General features: G+C 49.1%; 1 protein-coding gene across 7 annotated transcripts; it reads left to right on the forward strand.

The window, feature by feature from the left end:
- The first annotated feature begins 1,786 nt into the window (after nt 1–1,786).
- On the forward strand, nt 1,787–17,915 carry RAB3IL1 (RAB3A interacting protein like 1). Of its 7 annotated transcripts, XM_057432192.1 has the most exons (13): nt 1,787–1,821; nt 3,592–3,643; nt 5,866–6,100; nt 6,587–6,682; nt 8,203–8,280; nt 8,601–8,816; nt 10,590–10,709; nt 11,900–12,028; nt 12,129–12,241; nt 13,301–13,324; nt 14,853–14,952; nt 16,108–16,174; nt 16,595–17,915. In XM_057432192.1, exons 2-13 carry the CDS (start codon nt 3,630–3,632, stop codon nt 16,675–16,677), a joined length of 1,275 nt encoding a protein of 424 aa, XP_057288175.1. In that variant the 5' UTR covers nt 1,787–1,821; nt 3,592–3,629; the 3' UTR covers nt 16,678–17,915. The 7 variants fall into 7 exon arrangements, with proteins under 7 accessions (XP_057288175.1, XP_057288176.1, XP_057288172.1 ...); XM_057432193.1 differs by lacking the exon at nt 3,592–3,643; XM_057432188.1 differs by lacking the exon at nt 1,787–1,821 and having other exon boundaries at nt 2,330–3,643.
- The last annotated feature ends 1,630 nt before the right edge of the window (nt 17,916–19,545 follow it).

A 19,545-nucleotide genomic window follows, 5' to 3' on the forward strand; every position in this document is an offset into this window, starting at 1 on the left:
CAGGGGGTAAAATGAGTGGGCAGGGAATAGTGTGTTCCCACTGCTTTGCAGAGATGGTGTAAATCAGTGCGGACACATGACTGCTCTCGTGTGCTGGGAGAGCTGCCCTGCTCCCTCAGCCTCCTGGAAGGATGAGCCAGCTAAAAATCAGAGCTGCAGTATCCAGTGTTCAAAACTCAGTAACAAGGAGACTGAGTTGTCTCATTCACACCAGGTTATGGGAAGCCCAGTGCTTTCCATGAATGGGGACTTCAAAAATCCTGGTCCAGTCCTGCTGCTGCCCATCACTAACAAGCCTTTCTCCTCTCGGCCAGGTTTCTCCCATCCTTTCAGCTTCCTGTGTATTATCAATCACTTCTTTACATCCCAGATTCCCTCACTGTACTGGGTTTGAGTGGCAGTGATGTTGCTAGCACCTCTGGGATAACATAGTTAAGAAGTGGGGGTGAAGCTGCACAAAGCAATTGCAATGGGAGAGGAGAGTATGTGAGAGAAAGCTCTGCAGGCATCAAGGTCAGAGCAGAAGGAGGGAAGGAGGTGGTCCAGGTGCCAGAGCAGAGATTCCCCTGCAGCCTATGTTGCAGACCATGGTGAGGCAGGCCATGGAGGTCCACAGTGAAGCAGATCGTGGAGGACTCTCCATGGGGATGGAGGTAGATGTCCAAAGGAGGCTGTGACCCTGTGGGAAGCCCACACCGGAGCAGGTTTGCTGGCAGGACTTGTGAGCCGGTGGTGGTGAAGAACTGTAACCTGTGGGAAGGACTCATGTTGGAGCAGTCCATGGAAAACTGTCTCCTGTGGAAGGGACCCAGTGTTTTAACAGGGGAAGAGTGTGAGGAGTGCTCCCCCTGAGCAGGAAGAAGCAGCAGAGACAGAGTGTGATGGATTGACCTCAACCCTCATCCCTTTGTGCTGCTCCGGAGGAGGAGGCAGAGAAAATCAGGGGTGAAGTTGAGCCTGGGAAGAAGGGAATAATGGGAGAAAGGTCTTGTAGGATTCAGTTTTTATTTCCCGTTACTGTTCTCTGATTCCATTGGTAATAAATTAAGCTCCCTTCCCAAAGCTGAGGCTGTATTGCCCATGACAGTAACCGCTGAGCATTCTCATTGTCCTTATCCTGACCCAACAGCCTTTCAGTATGCTTTCTCACCCCCGTCCAGCCACCCACGGAGCCCATTGAGCTGTTTCAGCAGGAGCAAGCGGGCACGCTCCGTGCTGGGGAGGGATGGTGTGTTTATGGGAGCTGGCTCAGGCTGAACCCCTGGCTGAGCACACACCTCCATCCGGCTGCTCCAGCATCGCAGCGACGGTGCCTCTCTATAGTGACAGCACAAGGAGTAGTGGGTTAAAACTGAAACAGGGGAGATTTAGGTTGGGTCTAAGGCAGAAGCTCTTCCCTGTGAGGGTGCTGAGGCGCTGGCACAGGGTTCCCAGAGAAGCTGTGGCTGCCCCATCCCTGGCAGTGTTCAAGGGCAGGTTGGACACAGGGGCTTGGAGCAAGCTGCTCTGGTGGAAGGGGCTGGGGTTGGAGCTGGAGGAGCCCTAAGCACCCTCCCAACCCGAACCACCCCAGGACTCCACGTCCCCTCTCAGGCCTCCCCCCTCCCTCCCTCCCTCCCGGGCCCGGCGGGCAGCACTGCGCAGGCGCACCTCGGTCACTGTTCCCCCCTTCCCGGGAGCGCGTCCTTCAGGCGGTGCCTGGGCGCCGGGGCCGGCTCCGGGCATAGTTGGGGCGGCGGCAGCAGCGGCTCCTTCACCCTGAGCGGCGGCGGCGGCGGCGGCGGCGGCGGCGGCGGCGGCGGGACCCAGCATGCGGCGGGGGTAGGTCCGGGAGCCGGGCTGCGGGCGGAGGGGCGGCCGTTAGCGGTGGAGCCTGAGGGGGCGGCGGTTGGGCGCTGCGGGCCTGCGATGTGTGATACCCGGGCCTACCGCCCCCCGAGCGGGGTAAGGGGGGGAGCCGGTGGCTCCGCGGGGCCGCACGCGGGTGTTGGGACTGTGGTGTCTGAGGGTCCCCTCGGGCTTCCATTGGGTTTGCTGCGGTGGTTGGTAGCGCTTCATGCCCTTGCAGAGCCCTAAAGCTGACGGCTTCTCCGGTCTCGGGGCTCTGCAGCTGTGGTTGTGTGGAAGTCAAGAAGGGAGACGGGCTGCCCCATTCCTGGCAGTGTTCAAGGCCAGGCGGGACGGAGCAGCCTGCTCCAGTGGAAGGTGTCTCTGCCCGTGGAACTGGATGAGCTTTAAGGTTCCTTCCCCTAATAACCACTCTCGGGTTCTGTGACAGGATAGGGACATATCGTGTCCATCAGCAGCCCTCAGGTGTAAGACGCAGTGGGTGATTGCCGAGGCAGATATAAGAAATAAAAGTTATGCGTTAAGCTAAAATAAAATGCTACCATATGCTCTGCCGAAAGCTCCTGAGAGGCCCTTTACCGAGCTCTTAGTGGGGTGGTGAGAGATGCTGGTTCATGGTGGTGCAGGATGGCAGCAGTCAGGGGTCTGTCCCATCTGGATGGACCACTCAGGTCCTCTTTGTGAGCTGGAGGGGAAGAGTTTAACCTGGAGAGACTCACAGGGCTGTTTGTAAGGGAAATAACCCTGTCGGATCAGCATTGCAGGAACATGTGGGGCCCACTGGAAAAAGTGCAGATCCTGCACATTTTTTTGCTTTTTCTACAGAAACCAACTTTAGAAGGTTGTTGGGGTTGTTTTAGGGTTTGTTTTTTGTACAAGTTTGCATTTCTTGTGTCAGTGTGGGACATTTAGGAGATAATACATTTTTCCATGAAAGACAGCCGACAGAGCAGCAGTAGCAAGAGTGTGCCTGTACACAGTGGTCCTTTGGTCTCTGGAGGTTTGTAATTCAAAGCCCCAGCTGGATACTGGAGATGGGGCTTGGCTGGGCAGGAGCCAGCGTAGCCAAGGCCTTGTGGGGATTCTGTTGGCAGAGAATGCACTATATCATCATAGAAATGATTCTTCAGGATAGGTTTTTAGGTCCCTTGGTATTACAGAGTGTGGGTGGGACTGTTTCATTCCTTGGTATCCTCCAGTTTTCTTCCACAGTGCATGGAAATACACTGGAATACCTGCCTCCCAAGACAAACAACTTTCATCTGAGAACTTGAGAGTCATAATGAAACAACAGGTTTTTTTTTCTTCCTGTTACGTATGAGTTAGTTTGGCTGTCTTAGTAGTTTAGTGGAGTGTTGAAATGTCCCTTTTCCTTGCTGCTTGGTTTTGAATCTGGCTTTTCCTCCATGCTCTGATTGTTGCTTCCTTCTGATCACAGAAGCTGGAGGTGCTAGGACTGGCTGGGTCCCTTCTGGTGTATTTCCTTTCTAATGCAGGAGTACCTGGAGAGATGTGTTCTCTGCAGCTTACACTGTATAATCTCAAAAGTCCACAGCAGAGAGAGCTTCTACTATGCCACCTGAGAGATGGTTTAAGTGTTGAACAGACCTCTGCTTGCCATGCTTCCCATGCCCCGTGGCAGATCCACTTCATTAATTGGTCTCATTAAATCTCCATATTCCTGTAGTGTGTTTCATTCCTTCCTTTGGGTCATTCTTTTACTTATTCTGTCCTGTTTCCTAGTGTTTGGAGCCTTTGGAGACCTCCTCATCCTGTTAGCGATGTCACTGTTTAGGTAAGTGATGTGTGTTAACTAATCTTGACCTTTCTAAGCCATTTCATTTCTTCTGTGCAGTTCTACTTTTCCTCTGATTAACCAGATGTGCCAACAGAACAGCCTGTCTGGATGGAGCAGGCACTGCATGCCCTGGACACCATGTAGTTCTCACTTCTATGCTCTCTTGCACCTCAAACTGTAGATGCCTGCCCAGTCTGGGAGTTCCTGTTGGTCATGGCTTGCTCAGTCAGCCTTATCCCTCCATGTTTGTGCATATCACTTTTTATCAAGCAGTGCCAGCATGCTGAATAGCTCAAGGTGAACTTTGCTTGGAGGAGCTGTCTGTCCTTTTTCCTCTGTCTAAAACCAATTTTATTTTCTTGCCTTTTCCCCAACACACCCTTTCATGTTATCTTCCATACTTCCAAAGTTAGTAGTATCACCAGGATGAGCCTCCTTTTCCAGATCTTAACAGTGAATGTTCAGTGAAAGCAGGTGAGGTCAATGGGACATTAGTTAGTTTCTGTCCTTTCCTATGTTCTTAAAACTGCTGTATGGCCATCCTGGTGCATCAGTTGGCATCACACTGCAGCAAGGATCTTGTGCTCTTTGTCTTCCAAGGGTTCAAATAGTGTTCCATGTGTGCTTTTCCACATGCTTTCCTGTGGTACCTGAGCTGAATTAGCTGCAAGCTGCTTTTTCTTTCCCTCTCTGGAAGATGACTGTGGACAGCTTGCTCATGGACAGCTTTGGGGGTAGAAAGGGAAATAAGGGAAAACAAGGCTCTTCTGTGCTGCCCATGGCCAAGCAGATAAGCCCAGTGTGGGGCTGGAGTCAGAGTGAGGAGGAAGAGCGAGGCCTGGCTGGAATACAAGAGGTAGGGCGAGTTTAGGAGAGGAAAACACGTTGGGAAGAGGGGGAAGTGAACCTAGCCAAAAGAAGGTGATAGCTTCTCTGCAGGAGAAGGTAGTGGAGAAGAAGCAGTAGCCAGGAGTGTGCAGGAGGAGGGATTTTGGTGCTGTACATGGAAGAGGGTAGCACACAGCTCAGCTAAGGCTTGTGACCCAGAGATAACCAGCAGCAGGTTAATCTGTAGTGCAGCGTGTGGGTCAAGCTGAGTGGCTGGACACGATAGAAAGCTTCCATGTGTGCAAGACTTGATCTCTGACTTCAGATGACAAGTGGCTGCATGTGGACATTTCAGTGCATGAAGAAGGGGTGATGCACATGCTCAAGACAACACTAAGATTGCAGTGCCCTGTCATGCAGGAAATAAAGCCTATGTTTTCCTCTCATAAGACCCCATCAACTACAAAGCCTACTAAATTCACCAAGCTTCTTCCAGGGTCTGTGTTAGTCTGACAGTTGGCAAAGTCCTACTGAGCACTAGGGAAAAAGGTGTCCTGAGTGACTCTTCTGGTTTCTTCTTTCTAGTACATCTCTATTTGCAAGCCACTGAAACTAAAAAAAGAGGGCTTCGTCTCAGCTCAATGGAAATACACGTGTTTAGAGAGCTCTGTGGAGGACTCTGGTGGGAAACCAATGGTTAAAAATAGATTTCCGCAAAACGGGTGGGAGGGAGAAGAAGGTGGGTTTGTAGTGGGGGGATTAAGATCTGTACATTCATAGGGAATGGGAGAGCTGTACTCACTTTTCCTCACTACTCTGCTCAGAGTGTCTCTGAACTTAGGTGTACTGAGTGTATACTGGCATTCTAAACAAGCCAGCTGCAGAGGGTTGCTCTCCAAAGCAGGTGAGAATGGGATTCCTGGAGTAGCTGTCTTTACTTCTCCTGCTTTATTCTGAGTTAATAGTATCTGAGACATGCTGTTTGAGAGGGATTACGCCAGGAGTTACTAATAGCATTGTGTTGCCTGCTAAGTTTTGTGCATCCAGTATTACTTGTGAGGGAGTACTCACTGTTGAGAAACCAGCCCTCTTAAAAGGGGTGCAGGCTGGGCGTCTCAAACTAGACTTGGTGTGATTCTTAAAGATCCCAGGATAGGAGTGGAGGTTGCCCCCAAAGTATTTTAGATCATGTCTTCTGTTGCCAGGCAGGAAGCAATCCAGCCAAAAGGGTAAAGAACTGGTGCAGCTGTTGCTGCCTTCTTCATCCACCATCCCCTTCCCTGCCTCACCTGAGTGCCTGTGAGAGGCTGGAGGCAGAGACTGGTGTTGAGTGTTAGAGGAAGGCTATGAATCACCCCCATATAAAGTTTCACTGTGTTGGTAACCCACAGCCAGGCCAATTTTGAGGATGATAGCCAGAAGCAACCAGCTATTGGACACTGGAAACCACTAATGCCATCCAAAGGGAGCAAGGAGGAGACAGAAGCTGGGTGCCAGGATGCTGGAGGTGTGGATGAGACCCAGTCCACTGAGCAGCTCAACGTGTCACGTCTACGCAGCTCTTCAGTGGAAATCCGTGAAAAAGGGTCTGAATTCCTGAAGGAAGAGCTGCACAAAGCACAAAAGGTAAGGCCCAGAGTTTGCAAGAATACTGAGGATGGTGGCATAGATTTGAGCAGTGGGGATGTTCCTAGAAGTGATGCTGAGGGGAACAGGGTCTGAATGTGGCTGTGGCACAGTCTGGAGCAGGCAGAAAAGGACAGAGATTATGCTGAGGTGGCCATAAAGTGCTTTGGAGCAAAGTCATGAATTGCATGACCCAAAGCCTCTGTGCCAACATCCATGTTTTCTCCTGGAAATCTGCTGCAGAAAGAAGTTGGAGGCAGGCAGTGCTTACTATGGAGCCTCCCTGCTAATGGCAGATAAGCAATTCCAGCCTGAAAAGCCTGCTAGAACTTGGGGAGGGACATGGAGTGGGGTACACAGGAGTCTTAGACCAGGAATCCATGCTGTGGTGGAAGGAAAGGTTATGATTGACAAGTGGGGGCAGGCAGGCACAGCACTGCTGGGGCTTGCTATGAGCTCATGTGTCTCTCTCCATTTCCTCAACAGGAGCTGAAGCTGAAGGACAAAGAATGTGAGAAATTATCAAAAGTCAGAGAACAACTGGAGCAGGAACTAGAGGAGTTAACAGCTAGCCTATTTGAGGTCCCACCCTCTTCCTTTTCCCATAATTTCTTAAACTAAGCTTACATCTAACTCCTTTAAGACAGGCTTTCCCTGAACTTCCAGCCATCTCCTCCCACAGCTTCCTCCTTTCTCCTGTTTTTCTTTTCCCACTTGGAGAAGTGGAGCTGGGCAGTGCTGCAGGCACAGCCTCAGAGCAGGGGCTTGTAACTTCTCCTAGGGAGTATTTACATGCATTTCTTTCCTCTTCTAGCAGCTGTGTGGTGGCATAAAGAGCACATTAGTTATGGGTCTCCATCTGGTAGCAAAAACAGATGTGGGGATGGTTATAGCTGGAGCTAAGCATAGCTCTCTGCCCCTCTCCTATGCGTGCTCTGAGTCTGGACAGCAGCTGCTGTGTAATAGAGATGATTCCCTGGCTCGTGTCAGCCCTTGCTTGGGGTGGGAACAAGCTGGATGTCCTCATATGCTCTGCTCCAGTGATTGTTCAGAAGGCCTGTTGGTTGGGTATTTCATGTAACATGATTCTTACCAAGCTCTTTCCTGGCAAGATCCCATTTACCAGCAGCTCTAATGTCTGGATTTGACTGAGCAGCCAGGAAAAAGCCAGAGCCCATCTATACCTTTGAAACAGGCTGGTGCTAAGTGTGAGGGCCAGGAGAGCATCCCCTTCCTGGAGGTTTGGTTTCCTGGGCTCAGGGTGAACATAGAGGTAATATAGCTGAGGGCTGTTCACTTCCTTTGGTGGCCTTGGACAGCAGGGAGGCTCCAGCTGGGATTCACACCACTCCCCTCATCCTGTGAGAGATGCTTTTAAGCTGCCTCTGCCATTTGGTCTCCACCTGAGCTACAGCTCCTGCTGTGTTGCAGCCATGCCCAGAGCAGTGAGGAGCTGGCCTGTCTGCAAGGGAAGTGGGAGCAAAGTGCAGTAACAAGCAAGAGCAGTGACCTCGCCAGTGAGGAGCCAAGATGTGGAGCCGCAAGTCTGGATCAGGATTAGTGCCACAGACAGAAACCAAGGTCATAAAACAGTCCAGTGATCAACCAGCAAGTCTGCTGTGACTGCAGTGACAGCACAGGCCTGAGGTTGAGTCAGGAAGCCAAGCTGGGTCAAGTTCAGAGTTGCAGAGGTATTGGACTGGGTGCAGACACAACTGCTCCACAGCAGTGATGTAGCATAGGTGAGTGCCAATGTCGAAGCCTCAGCTTTAAAGCTGTTCCCAAGGGCAAGGAGGGGCAGGCACTTGCTTCTCCCTTTCTTCATAGCACCTCATATTGGTGAAAGAGATGACCTTGGATTTGGCCAGCTAAACTCTTTAGTTAAGTCAACTATGCACTCCAGACTCTGGCACTCAGAGCTTTCTCTGGGAAATTCTGGGAGAAGGGTCTTCACAGATGGCAGAGTAAAACCCTTGGATGTGGCAGTGATGTCTGTCCCCCTGCTTGCTTGCCCTGAGCATGTGATACATCAGAGCTTTGGCCTGGCCTGGTGGCTTTGAGTTGGGGCTGCAACAAGCTGACTCAAATTCTCTCTGGTCCAGGAAGCACACAAGATGGTGAGAGAAGCAAACACTAAACAGGCGGCATCAGAGAAACAGCTGAGGGAGGCACGGGGGAAGGTAAGAATTCCACTCTCTTACACAGAGTCTTGATCTCTGTGCTAGGTTGATGCCATCCCTGCCCAGCCTGGCCATGATGCTGTTTGGCTGGAGGAGAGTAAAGTCTCTCTGAGATGCTTCATTTGCTCTGTTCCCTCTCCAGCAGACACTAATTGAGGGGGGTAAAGGCATCCTTGCAGCCTGTGGCTGATCCAGCTCCCCTGTGAGAGATGGATCGGGGGATTGTAGCTGGACCCCAGTAGCTTTAGTGTTTGGTGGGGGTGCAGCAAGCTCAAGCTCAGGAGGTGCTGAAGGTGCTGACTCTTGCCTTGTTTCCTCAGATCGACATGCTGCAGGCAGAGGTAACAGCTCTGAAGACATTGGTCATCACGTCAACACCTTCTTCTCCAAACCGGGAGCTGCACCCTCAGCTTCAGAGCCCTTCTAAAGCTGGCTTCAGAAAGGGCCATGGGCGAAACAAAAGCACCAGCAGTGCAATGGTCTCAGCTGCCAGCCAGAATGTGACTCCAGAGCCTGTCAGCCGTGAGTGCAAAGAGGTGGGTGAGGGCCATTCACTGCACTGGCCCTGGAGCCACTGTTGTCACTGTGCACAGGGAGATCTGTGGCTTTTGCCTTGGGCTTCCTGGAGAGCTCTGTGGTTTCAGTGTTGGGAGAAGCTGTTTGTGCAGTAATGTGGCTTGTTCCCTAAATTTGTGCTGAGGCAAGCTCTGGAGGGTTTCCATTTGTGGAGATTTCCTCTTCTGAGAAGCATGTTGAAGGCTGCGTCAGGACAACTGCTGGAGGAAGCAGCCAGGAGATCCCTGGAGGGCATGGACAGATTCAGGAGTTGCCAGTGCTGAGAGTGGGTGTGTCAGGAGTTGCTGGGCAGAAGACAGTTGCTTGCTGCACCGTGGCAGTTGAGTCCACTGCCTGTTCTGGTGTGATTTGCTGTTGTTTCTTCTGTCTGCCTATTTTGGCTTGGACACCTGGATACCTCCATCAGCTTCTGGTCTGTCACTTGCTCTTTTCTCCGGCATTTCACTGTTCTTACTCTTCTTTGCAGAGCATAGTGGAATTATATTTAGTTCCTTCCTCACTGGAAGGAACTGGGCAGGGAAGTATACAGAGCATTTGTGAATATCTTTCGAACAAACCCTGTTTAATTCCCTTTGGTCATCCTTTGATAGTCCCCCACCTGCTGTGACCATGGGTGTAAGTAATGCTTCTTCCTGCTAGCAGGACTTTTCCATCTGGGAACTTTCCACTAGCCAGATATATTCACAGCAGTCCTGGGAGCAAGAAGGAAAATGAATGAGAAGGTGGTGGGGGGAATATGTCTCCCTAGTAACTTTCTGGGTGCTGCAGCCTGAGGAATTGTTGAGGGAACACAAAGGTACCCAGTCACTTGGTTTGCATGAGAACATATGCAGAACAGCCACTTGTGAAATGAATGCTCTCACCAAACAGGACTGTGCTGGCAACACTGGTTAACATCTGCTTTTGGCAGTGGATTCAGTGAATGTGCCTTCTGCACAGTGCTCTTGGTAGAGTTTGGCTGAAATGCTTCAGGCAGCATTGGCTATAGCCATTGTTCTGAGACAGCAAAAGCCATGAGAGATGAAGATCCTTTAACTATTCACAGGCAGAGAGGAACAAAGGTTATATGAGAAAGAAAGCCAAAGGAAAATGAGTTTGATAACTGCGAAAGCCTGGTTTCTAGTGGTCAGACATGGAACAGTCCAGGCATGCTGGAAGCTGCAGTCAAATGCAGTCAGTTAGAAGCTACTTTGAGGGATGGGATGAAAAAGGTTTTAGTATTTTTAAGGACCTGTGAGCTCTCCCAGTGCTACCCATTCCTCCAGTCAGAACAGATTTGGGCCTGTCATTTGTGTGGGCAACTTCCACATCGTGCAGATAACCTGAGCTTTAAAATGCCAGTTCCAAAGTGACTAATTTTATGTGTCCAAGATGGGGTGCATGTTTTTTTTGTAACTTGTTAATTTCTGTCTCTCAAACTCCTTAATGGCCTATGTGAGAGGTGGTAAAAGGGAACCTGGGATTCGGAGAGTTGGTGCTCTGTGGAAAGCACATGCCATATCTTAAACTGAGCCTAAAAATGTCAGAATTTGTTCTGGTTTTGCACCTCAAGCTGAAGAGAAAAGGTGAGGCTTGTGACCCTGTGATTTCTTAAGCGGTGTGCTTAGTTCCCTGGAAGGGAGGACTTGAGCCTGTCTTTGTATCTTCTGGTTTATCTCATGTTTGTTACTTCCCTTTCTTGCCTGTCTCTAAACCTTTCCCTTCACTGTCTGTCTCTTCCTCTGCCCTCGAAGTCTGGGTTACCTGCTCTCCTTTCTTTGCTCCTCTGTTTCATCCCTGGGAAGGCAATCCACATCACCTATGAACCAAGCTGGCAGGCCTTGGGGGCAGATGCTTCCTCGTCCTTGCAGCAGGTAACCTTTCTGGTCAGCACTGGTGATGGGTGGGATACATCTACCTCTCACACTTCCAGCCTTTCAGTTCCAGCTTCCTTTTATGCTAACCTCCATATTTTGTTTTCTTTTTGTTTTTCTCCATTTGTTTTTCCATCTTGTGGCTCTGAAGCTGTCTCCTGGTGCCAGGTGAGCAGTGTCCATAGCATAGAATGAATGTGCTAGAACCCAGACCTATTTTCAGCTTTCTTCACTCATGGTCTTTGTGTTGCTCAGCAGGGTTTCTTTAGTTTTGTTTTCCCTTTCACCAGCTTTAACAGGATTTGCTGGCCTTTTAAGGAGAAGCCCTGTCAGTCAGGTTGGTGGTTTGGCTACTGATCCATCCGGGATTTAAATGCCAGGTCCCAGAGACTCCCTCCATCCAGACAGACATGGAGGAAACAACTTTCACAGGGGCTGGGAGCAAGCTCTGTCCTGGGTCCCATGTCGCTGAGCAGTGATAATTCTTGCAAGCCCAAGGCAATGAGCAGATATTAGAATAAGGAAAGCTGTTCCTGTTCTTTGAGTTCCCTTTGAGAGAGCTCTTTTCCTACACTCAGCTTGCCTCTGCAAGCCTGTATGGCTTCCTAGTGTTCCCATTACTTCTGCAAGTCCACAAACACCAGAGTTCTGGGCTTGAAGTGGTCTTTAAAGGGCTGGCATAGCCTGTGAACTCATTCTTGGGCTCACTGAATGTAGTCCTGCTGATGGCTGTTTATTCATAGCTTTTTTCCAATTCATCATTTTCTGTAGCAATCCTTCCCTTAGGGAAGCCCTGGGTGCCACTGTGCTTTGTCATTCAGCTGCTCTCATCATTCCTGCCATGGGCTGAGTGAGCACTTGGTCTGTTTGGTGGTTGTGTTGTGCCTTTCTTGTAGCAGAGGTTCTGCCTCATCCTGGAGAAAGATGGGATAGAGAGGCGCCTGCAGGTTCCTGACAGAATAAGCCCACTATGGCTGTGTCAGTCTGGCACAGAACTCCTGATGGGTAGGAGATGAAAGATGGTTGGAGCAAACCAGCTTCCCCTCAGACACTTATGTGGTGTCTAAGCCTTTCTAGCTGCCAAAGCAGATGCTTTGTAGTTAGGTTATCTGCATATAAAAGAAACCTTTTGATATTGTATCTCTCCGCTCACTTTCTCTCTTCCCACTCCTGTTGGACACTTGCTGCAGGTCGACTCCATTTTATTTGCTGAGTTCCAGGCCTGGAAGGAATCTCCAACCTTAGATAAATCCTGCTCCTTCCTGGACAGAATTTATCGGGAAGATGTAGGACCTTGTCTGGACTTTACTAAGCATGAGGTGAGTGCTGGAAAAGGAGGACAAAAACTGCACAGCATCAAAGTTACACCTTTATGGAGGTGACCTTTGTACATTCCTATCTGCTTTCTCTTTGCCACAGCTGTCGGAGCTGGTGCGAGTGGCTGTGGAGCAGAATACACTCACCATTGAGCCAGTTGCTTCTCAGACACTGCCTGCGGTGAAGGTGTCAGCAGAAGAGTGTGGTGGCCCAAAGTAAGGAACTATGTTTATGCTCTCTTGTCCTCTCTGCTACGTGTCTGTACCATCTAGTGGAGTTTGGTGAGGCCTTGCTCAGTCAGTTGAGGTGAACAGTTCAAAGGGCTCACCTGAGTGTTCTAGCCTATGACCAGTGGTAGTTTAGCTCCGTGAGAATGGGAATTAGCTCAGTTGATGTACTGTAGATGACTGTTTTGGGAGATAACCTAGTGATATGTTAATGCCCTTCGCTTGGGAGAGGTTTGGATTTTTTTCCCATTAAGGTAGCAACTTGTTTAATGTTCTCTAAAGGTGTGTTTGTGCATAACTTAGGGTGAAAGAATTAAGTCAGAGCCACAGAGTGCTGAGGCACTGGCAAAAGGTGCCCAAGGAAGCTGCAGCTACCCCCTTCCTGGCAGTGTTCAAGGCCAGGTTGGACACAGGGGCTTGGAGCAGCCTGCTCTAGCGGAAGGTGTCCCTGCCCATGGCAGGGCTTGGAACTGGATGATCTTTAAGGTCCCTTCCAACACAAACCAGTCTGGGATTCTATGATTATCTCATGTTCTTGCATCTTGTGAGGTTTGAACTCACCTTGTGCTCTTGACCTTGCTGGTGCACTAGGTGGGTTTGAGTCTAGGTCAGAAGATATCTCCTCTTGCTGCATATCATCTTTCCCACTTTACCATCAGAACTGGGGCTATGGCTGCTTCAGAGCTTGTGTGACTGTATCTGGTATGACAGACAACTTGAGATTTACTCAAAAAGGAGGAGCTTTAGCAGATATGACATGGTATTCCATATGAAGATAGGAAATTTTATTCAGCTACTGAATTTAAGTTCAGTCAGGGCTCTCTCTCTTTGTTCTTCCCTCCCTTACCTTCAAGCATGTTCTAAGCTAAAGTGTTTCTGTAACAGTAAATGCTGCATGCAGGTTTCCTACTACTCTCCTCTGCATTTTCTGTCATCTCTAGGCAAACTTCATGAGTATGTGTCAGGCCTGTTCCAAGAACAACCCATCCTGTGTTTATCCTTACTGGTTTCCTTTGATTTTTTTTTTTTTTTTTTATGTCTTCACAGTGGGTTCCGGTCACAAATTGTAACGTAAGTGAAGTATTTATTTTTCAGTGAGTGATCAAAGATCTCTAATCCATTAACAAGTTACTAATTTAGTGCCATTTAGAAGCTTTGAGGCTGGAGCTGAACTAAGCTAACTTTTTAACCCTGTTTAATTTCCACCCAGACACAGGCCAGTAAGGAATCTTGCTATTGGCAATAAATGCCCAAAGGAATTTGTTCCCCTTTGTTTCCCCAGTTCCTCCCATATGAAGACAGACTGAGACAGTTGGGGCTGTTCAGCCTGGAGAAGAGAAGCTGCATGGAGACCTCAGAACAGCTTCCAGTGTCTGGAGGGGGTTACAAGGATGCTGGGGACTGCAGTGATAGGACAAGGGGTGATGGGTTAAAACTTAAACAGGGGAAGTTCAGGTTGGATATAAGAAGTTCTTTACTATGAGGGTGGCTTACAGCCCATGCTTCCACTCTTACCTAAATATTTGCCTCGCTAGCAGTGGAAAGCAAGCACAGAAATGTGCTCAGAAGCTCTCTGAAACATGTGTCCCTGTGTTTTGTCCTCTTCCATGGCCCACAGGGCAATTTTTTTGCAGCTGGAGAGTGATGTCTCACTTCTCCTGGTAGGACCACTAAGTCTCTGAGGAACATGGTGATGACTGCAGCAGAGTATTCTGCTTTACTGCTTTAAGTGGTGATGAAGGAAGGGCAACTGGTTGGTGCTGGGATCCATTTGACTTGCAAGCAAGGGAATGAAATGGCAAGAAAATAGAGGTGTGCTGCAACCTTGGTGGTTACATCTCTTGGTGGTCTCCCTGGGAGCTGAGTTGTCTTGAAAAGGCTTTTGTTTGCTGTCTGAAATCTCCTTACAATTGTGAAGCCAAGCTTCTTCCCCGTCTGTGCAAGAAGGGATTGCTTGTTCATAGGAACTACAAGCCTTAGTGAAAGTCTCCATGAAGTCAGTAGAAAGTCACTTTATGTGGCTTCAACTAGAGCAGGTTCAAATCAGGCCCATCTTAGTAAAGAGGAGGCTGGCATAAAGACTGTAGGGTGGCTTGTTTTGAGCTCAGCATGAGCAATTTCTGCTCAAATGCTGGATATACCTGTTTTGGGACTAGGTTTGGCCCTCAGCCAGCATGTTTGTGCCTCATCAGGAAAGCTGAAGCAGCTGAGTGGAACAACTTCAGCAAAAGCCTTGCCTGGAACACAGAGATGTGCAGAGACTGGAGGACACTTGTTATACTCTGCTCCAGCCTCATCTCTTTAATGTTTTCTGTGGTTTTGTCTTGGGCTGTCTGCCAGGGAAAGGATACAGCCTTTGCTTGGGTGTGGAATGATTCATGGTTCCAGATATTTAGCCTAAGGCCTCCTAAACTTGCCGTTTATGGAATCTTTCTAGGAGCCAAAGGCTCCTATCAACCATGGGATTTTATTTCTTCAGTTGACTGACACAGATCTGGCTTCTAAGCACTGCTTCCTCCTCTTATGGATAGTCTTGAAGCTGTTGAATTGCTGTGCAGTGGATTGGTGAAGGCTGAAGTGTTTCTTCCTTTGCTTGCAGGAAGTGTGCTCTGAGTGGCCTCCCCAGGACCTGCAAGCACCGCATCATGCTGGGGGATTCTGGGAATTACTACTACATTTCACCATCCTGCAGGGCCAGAGTAAGTCCTTCACATTCCCAGTGTGCCTCAGCCCTCCAACAGTGTTCCAAGCCCTGACATGGAGATGCTTTTTGAGGGTCAGCCCTCAAACTGGCAGAGACCTGTGGGAATTGAGTTTGTTCCTGAAGTCGAGGTGGCTCTTGATCAATGACAAGGGGGCAGGTTTCAGCCCTGGCTCACACTCCGGTGCTCTGCTGTAAGTTCCTTCAGGCAACCTGTTTTCAGTGTGTTCACTTTCCATGGTTTGATTCAGTACAGGGCTTTGATTGTTTTGCTTTATTATTATGTTTTAATTCTCCTTTATAAAACACAGTAATTTTCTGCTCTTTAAATGCTGGCCCTTGTTACTGTTCCAGTACAGATCAGTGACTCAAATAGTTGGGAGAACAAGCTGTCCTTTCTTTGGAGGGAAGGGAGAAGATGAATGATTTGTTAATATTGCCGTTGAGGCTCTGATTCAGTGGAGCATTTCGGAAGTTTATTCTTTCCTCAGTTACATATCGGAGATCCTGCAACATGTGATTATTTCTGAGTCAAAAAGTTGGGTTTGTGCATGGACTTAAGTTGAATGATTTTTGTCACTTGCACCGAAGTGACTAGCAGTCATAGAATCATAAAATCATGGAATGGTTTGGATTGGAAAGGGTCTTAAAGCTCATCCAGTTCCACCCCACTGCCATGGTCAGGAACACCTTCCACTAGAGCAGGTTGCTCCAGTCCTGTCTGACCTGGCCTTGAACACTTGAGGGATGGGACATCCACAGTTTCCTTGGGCAGCCTGTACCAGTGCCTCACATGAAGTGTCACTAATGTCCTTACCTCCCTGCACAAACCTTTAGCTCCAAAGATTTTTCTTCAGTCAGATAAGCCCTCTCTGAAGGAAGGTCATGGACTTTGCTGCCACATTTAGTGATTACTGATATTTTACATCAGTAGTAGTTTGGAGTTCTTCCACAGTGTGTCTCATGGATAGGGTAATATCTTGACATGGGATTGCAGATGCCCAGAATTTTGATTTTTGGTTTGTTTAAAACCAGCTTTCTTCCTATCTCTTGCCATCTGGTGGTACATAGTACTATTTCTCAGGTGCTCAACACTAAGAGCTCTCCTGCTGTAGCTGACTCTTCTTTCCCTTCTCTCCCTTCTCTTCCTCAGATCACAGCGGTGTGCAACTTCTTCACATACATTCGCTATATTCAGCAGGGCTTGGTGAGGCAAGATGGTAAGAAGGGATAGTAGCTGGCTATGGTGGGGATACTTTCTGTGGGCCATTGGGAAGAATTGGGTCCTATTATTAAGAGGTCCTATTCAGTGTGACAGGAGCTGGGCCCACTTGGGGTACCCTGAACTCCCTGTGTCTTTGGAAATGGTTAAATGATAAAAGAAAAGCATGAGTGGGAATAGATTCACCTAGTCCTTGCTCATCAGCTTGTTGGGAACTTTGCCCTAGGGTGGAGCTGGTGGAGGGTGACTTGATGGGCCTGTGCTGCTGGGTGTTTGCTTCCCTCACTCTGGGGATGAGCCTGGCTGGGCTTCACTGTGAGCGCAGCGTAACATGAACTGTTATGTCCAGCCGTGCATTGCTTACTGATGTTTGGTGTTGATTTTTTTCTTTCTCTTCCTCACTCTTTTTGCTTTGCAGTGGAGCTGATGTACTGGGAGGTCATGCGGCTCCGGAGGGAGATGTCTCTGGCCAAACTTGGGTTTTATCCCAGTGAGATGTAGGCAGAGGCCTAAGCATGGAAGGAAACTGGTCCTGTATGAACAGCTTGTCAAACGTAGTCTGCCAAACAGACGAATGCAGTGCCTCTCCTGCAACAGGCCTTACTTGCTCCCACCTTTCTCTGCATGAAGCTGATCAAGGAGCAAGAAGCACAAGTTCCACCTTCAGCTCTCCCACATCTCCAACTGTGAGCAGACTGCAGTTGCCATGCTACCCTCTCAGAGCTGGGCTGGGCCTGGCTGCTCTGGGGTGGCTGCCTATAGACTGTTCTCTATGGAGTCTCCTATATGCAGTGTGTATCCATATGTTTGTTTAAACTTTTGTTTTTATATGCAAGCTGCTTTGGCATAACCCGAGGCCAGTCCTGGGCAAGGCAGGAGTCCTGGACCTTCTTTGTAAGCAAGTCTTTCAGGACAGATGCTGGCTGTCTGTCCATCTGATCCACTTATTCTTTGGGGTGGAGGGTGCTGTGCCCAGCCATACACTTAGGTCCTGCTGACCACTTACTCTCCTAATGGCCTTGTAGACGCCAGCAGCACACAATAATCTTATGGAGAGCCATGAACAGCCTGTTTCCAAGTACTTACTTGCTCCTTTTAAAGGGGCTTGCATGAGAAGCTTTCTGCCAACTGAGTCACAAAGAGGGATTTGTTTCTGGTTTTAGCTTGCAATTTGGCACAGGGTGATCCAGGTTGGGGGAACAGGCAGAACAGGGACCAGAGCTGTGCATCTGAGGCCTTCAGCAGAAGAAAGTGAGCTGGGAAAGCCATAACTCTCAGCTTGGCTGCAGTTGGTGCAGAATGTTTTCTCCTGCTCTAGAAAATCTGCTGTAGTTGCCACAGGCAGATGCAGACCTTGATGTGTTGGTGTTGGTCCTTGGTGCAGAAGTACCCCCATGGTGCTCTTAGAAACCTCACTCACAAAGATGTCTTTGAGGTGTTCTGCTCTGAAGGAGCTTTGGGCAGTGTTGTTCCCACTGTTTAGATAAAACCTGTGGTCCCAGGCTGGGTTTTCATGTCTCCGGAAGTAGCATGCCCAGGCTGAGCAGTCCTGAGGCCTTCCTTGTATGGCATTATACCTAGACATGCATGTCCACTGAGAAACCCAGCTTCTGGGCTCCCATCCCCAATGAGGGAATCTGAGACATCTTTGTGTGCACATGAGGGATGTAGCTGTGGTTCCTGTGTGCCTCAAAATGTTCTGGGAGGGATGTCATTAAAGCTGTTGGAGGCCCCCTACAGCTTGAGCTCAGACCCAGGCTTGTCTGTACAGGGATGTGTTAAAAGCCATGACAATGTTTCATAGCCAATTTAGCCTTTTTTTGTCAGCGATTCTGGAATCTGCTCAGTCACCACCTACCCTGGGGTTTTCATCTCATGTGGCATTTCTGCAGTCTTGACTCTGCCATCATCATAACTCTCATCTTAGCAAGTTGGTGTCCAGAACCACATCACCATCCTCAGCTCCAGTCAGTTTCGTCCTCTCCTGAGAGATGCTACGGTAGGAACTCTGTATCATCAGTGGAAAAAAACTGAGCTGCCGTGTTTCTGTTCAGTAGAGGGAGGAATAGACAGGGAAGGTGAAAGTTCTGGTTTGGAATCTTAATACAAGGACAGCTTCACAGCAGAGCTGAGAAAACCTTCCTGTAGAAGACCCCCATGAGCACAAGCTTTGCTGTCACTGAGCACACTCCCAGGATGGTGCTGGGTTGCTCCTTTACAGCTATGCAGGCACATGCTATTGCTTGCCAAAGTTTAGTAGCCATGTGAAACTTTGATATCCCCAGAGCTGAGAGGACACATTGCACAATACATGTGAATATTGAATCCATCTCCTTCAGCTTGGAAAGGGCTGACCTCCAGGACTGAATTCTGAACATCTCTTTGGGTAAGAGTCTGGCTGGGTCTTGAGCTAGTGATAAGCCTGAATCTTTTGGTGGTGTCTGCCTTCCTCAGCTGCAGATTCCAGCTCAGGTAAATCCTATCCCTGGCAGTTTTCTCCTTATATCTGCTCCCCCTGATCTGATCTCTACATGTCCTGTGCCATTCACTGTTGCATTGCACAACAGATATGGCTGCATTGCAGCACTGGGAATGAGATGATCTTTCTGTGTAGATGTTCTGGTTTGAGGGCTATTCCCCCTGCCTCGGTGTCACTTTGTAAAGCACTTTGAGATGAAAGGAGCTGAAGAAAAGCATTGCATAAGGTTGTCTTCCATTTGAAACAAAACAGCAATTTGTAGATTAATATGAAGTCACTCTCTTAACAGCGGGATGGTTGCACCCTGCTCTTTATTACAGGAAAATAAACTTTTGCTATTAACCTCTTTAAAAGTCTGGTTGCAGTTCTAGGGTTGGGTTGGGTTGGTTGGGGCATCTGTGTTTGGTAGCCAAGAGAAGAATCAGGTTTGTTGGCATTGTGCTCTGTGCTTCTCCTGCCACCATTTGATGGGAATGGGGTTTTAATGCTTCTCTTCATCAGTTTGCCCCTTTGGCAGCTGGTTGCTCCCTGACTTCACCCAGATCTAAGTGACTGTTTTGGTAGTGAGCAGAGTTCTTCCACGGGTATTTCTGCATAGAATCATGGAATGGTTTAGGTTGGAAGTGACCTTAAAGCTCATCCAATTCCAACCCCCTGCCATGAGCAGGGACACCTACTAGAGCAGGTTGCTCCAAGCCCCGTCCAAGCTGGCCTTGAACACTGCCAGGTATGGGGCAGCCAAGTCATCCAGACATGCAGGAGGAAACCAACTGGTGATTGAGGAGCAGGGACAGCTCTGGTGGTGTCTGCCCATCCCACCTGTGAGCAGAGCTGCCAGGAGGGCCAGAGCACCCTGTATGAATGAGGGGCTTCAGGGAGGAGGTGGGAGC

The sequence above is a fragment of the Pezoporus wallicus genome, unplaced genomic scaffold (genome assembly GCF_028554395.1).
Source record: "Pezoporus wallicus isolate ANWC-B61680 ecotype Strahan unplaced genomic scaffold, APGP_CSIRO_Pwel_v1 contig_8755, whole genome shotgun sequence".
NCBI classification, from domain to species: Eukaryota; Metazoa; Chordata; class Aves; order Psittaciformes; family Psittacidae; genus Pezoporus; species Pezoporus wallicus.

Bases quoted from the DNA above. Each gene is read 5' to 3' on its own strand.
- RAB3IL1 (XM_057432188.1), top strand. From the start codon at position 3,468: ATGCTTCCCATGCCCCGTGGCAGATCCACTTCATTAATTGGTCTCATT. The intron at 3,644-5,865 runs GTAAGTGATGTG...GGTAACCCACAG, and splicing joins TTAGCGATGTCACTGTTTAG to CCAGGCCAATTTTGAGGATG. The intron at 14,953-16,107 runs GTAAGTCCTTCA...TCTCTTCCTCAG, and splicing joins CACCATCCTGCAGGGCCAGA to ATCACAGCGGTGTGCAACTT.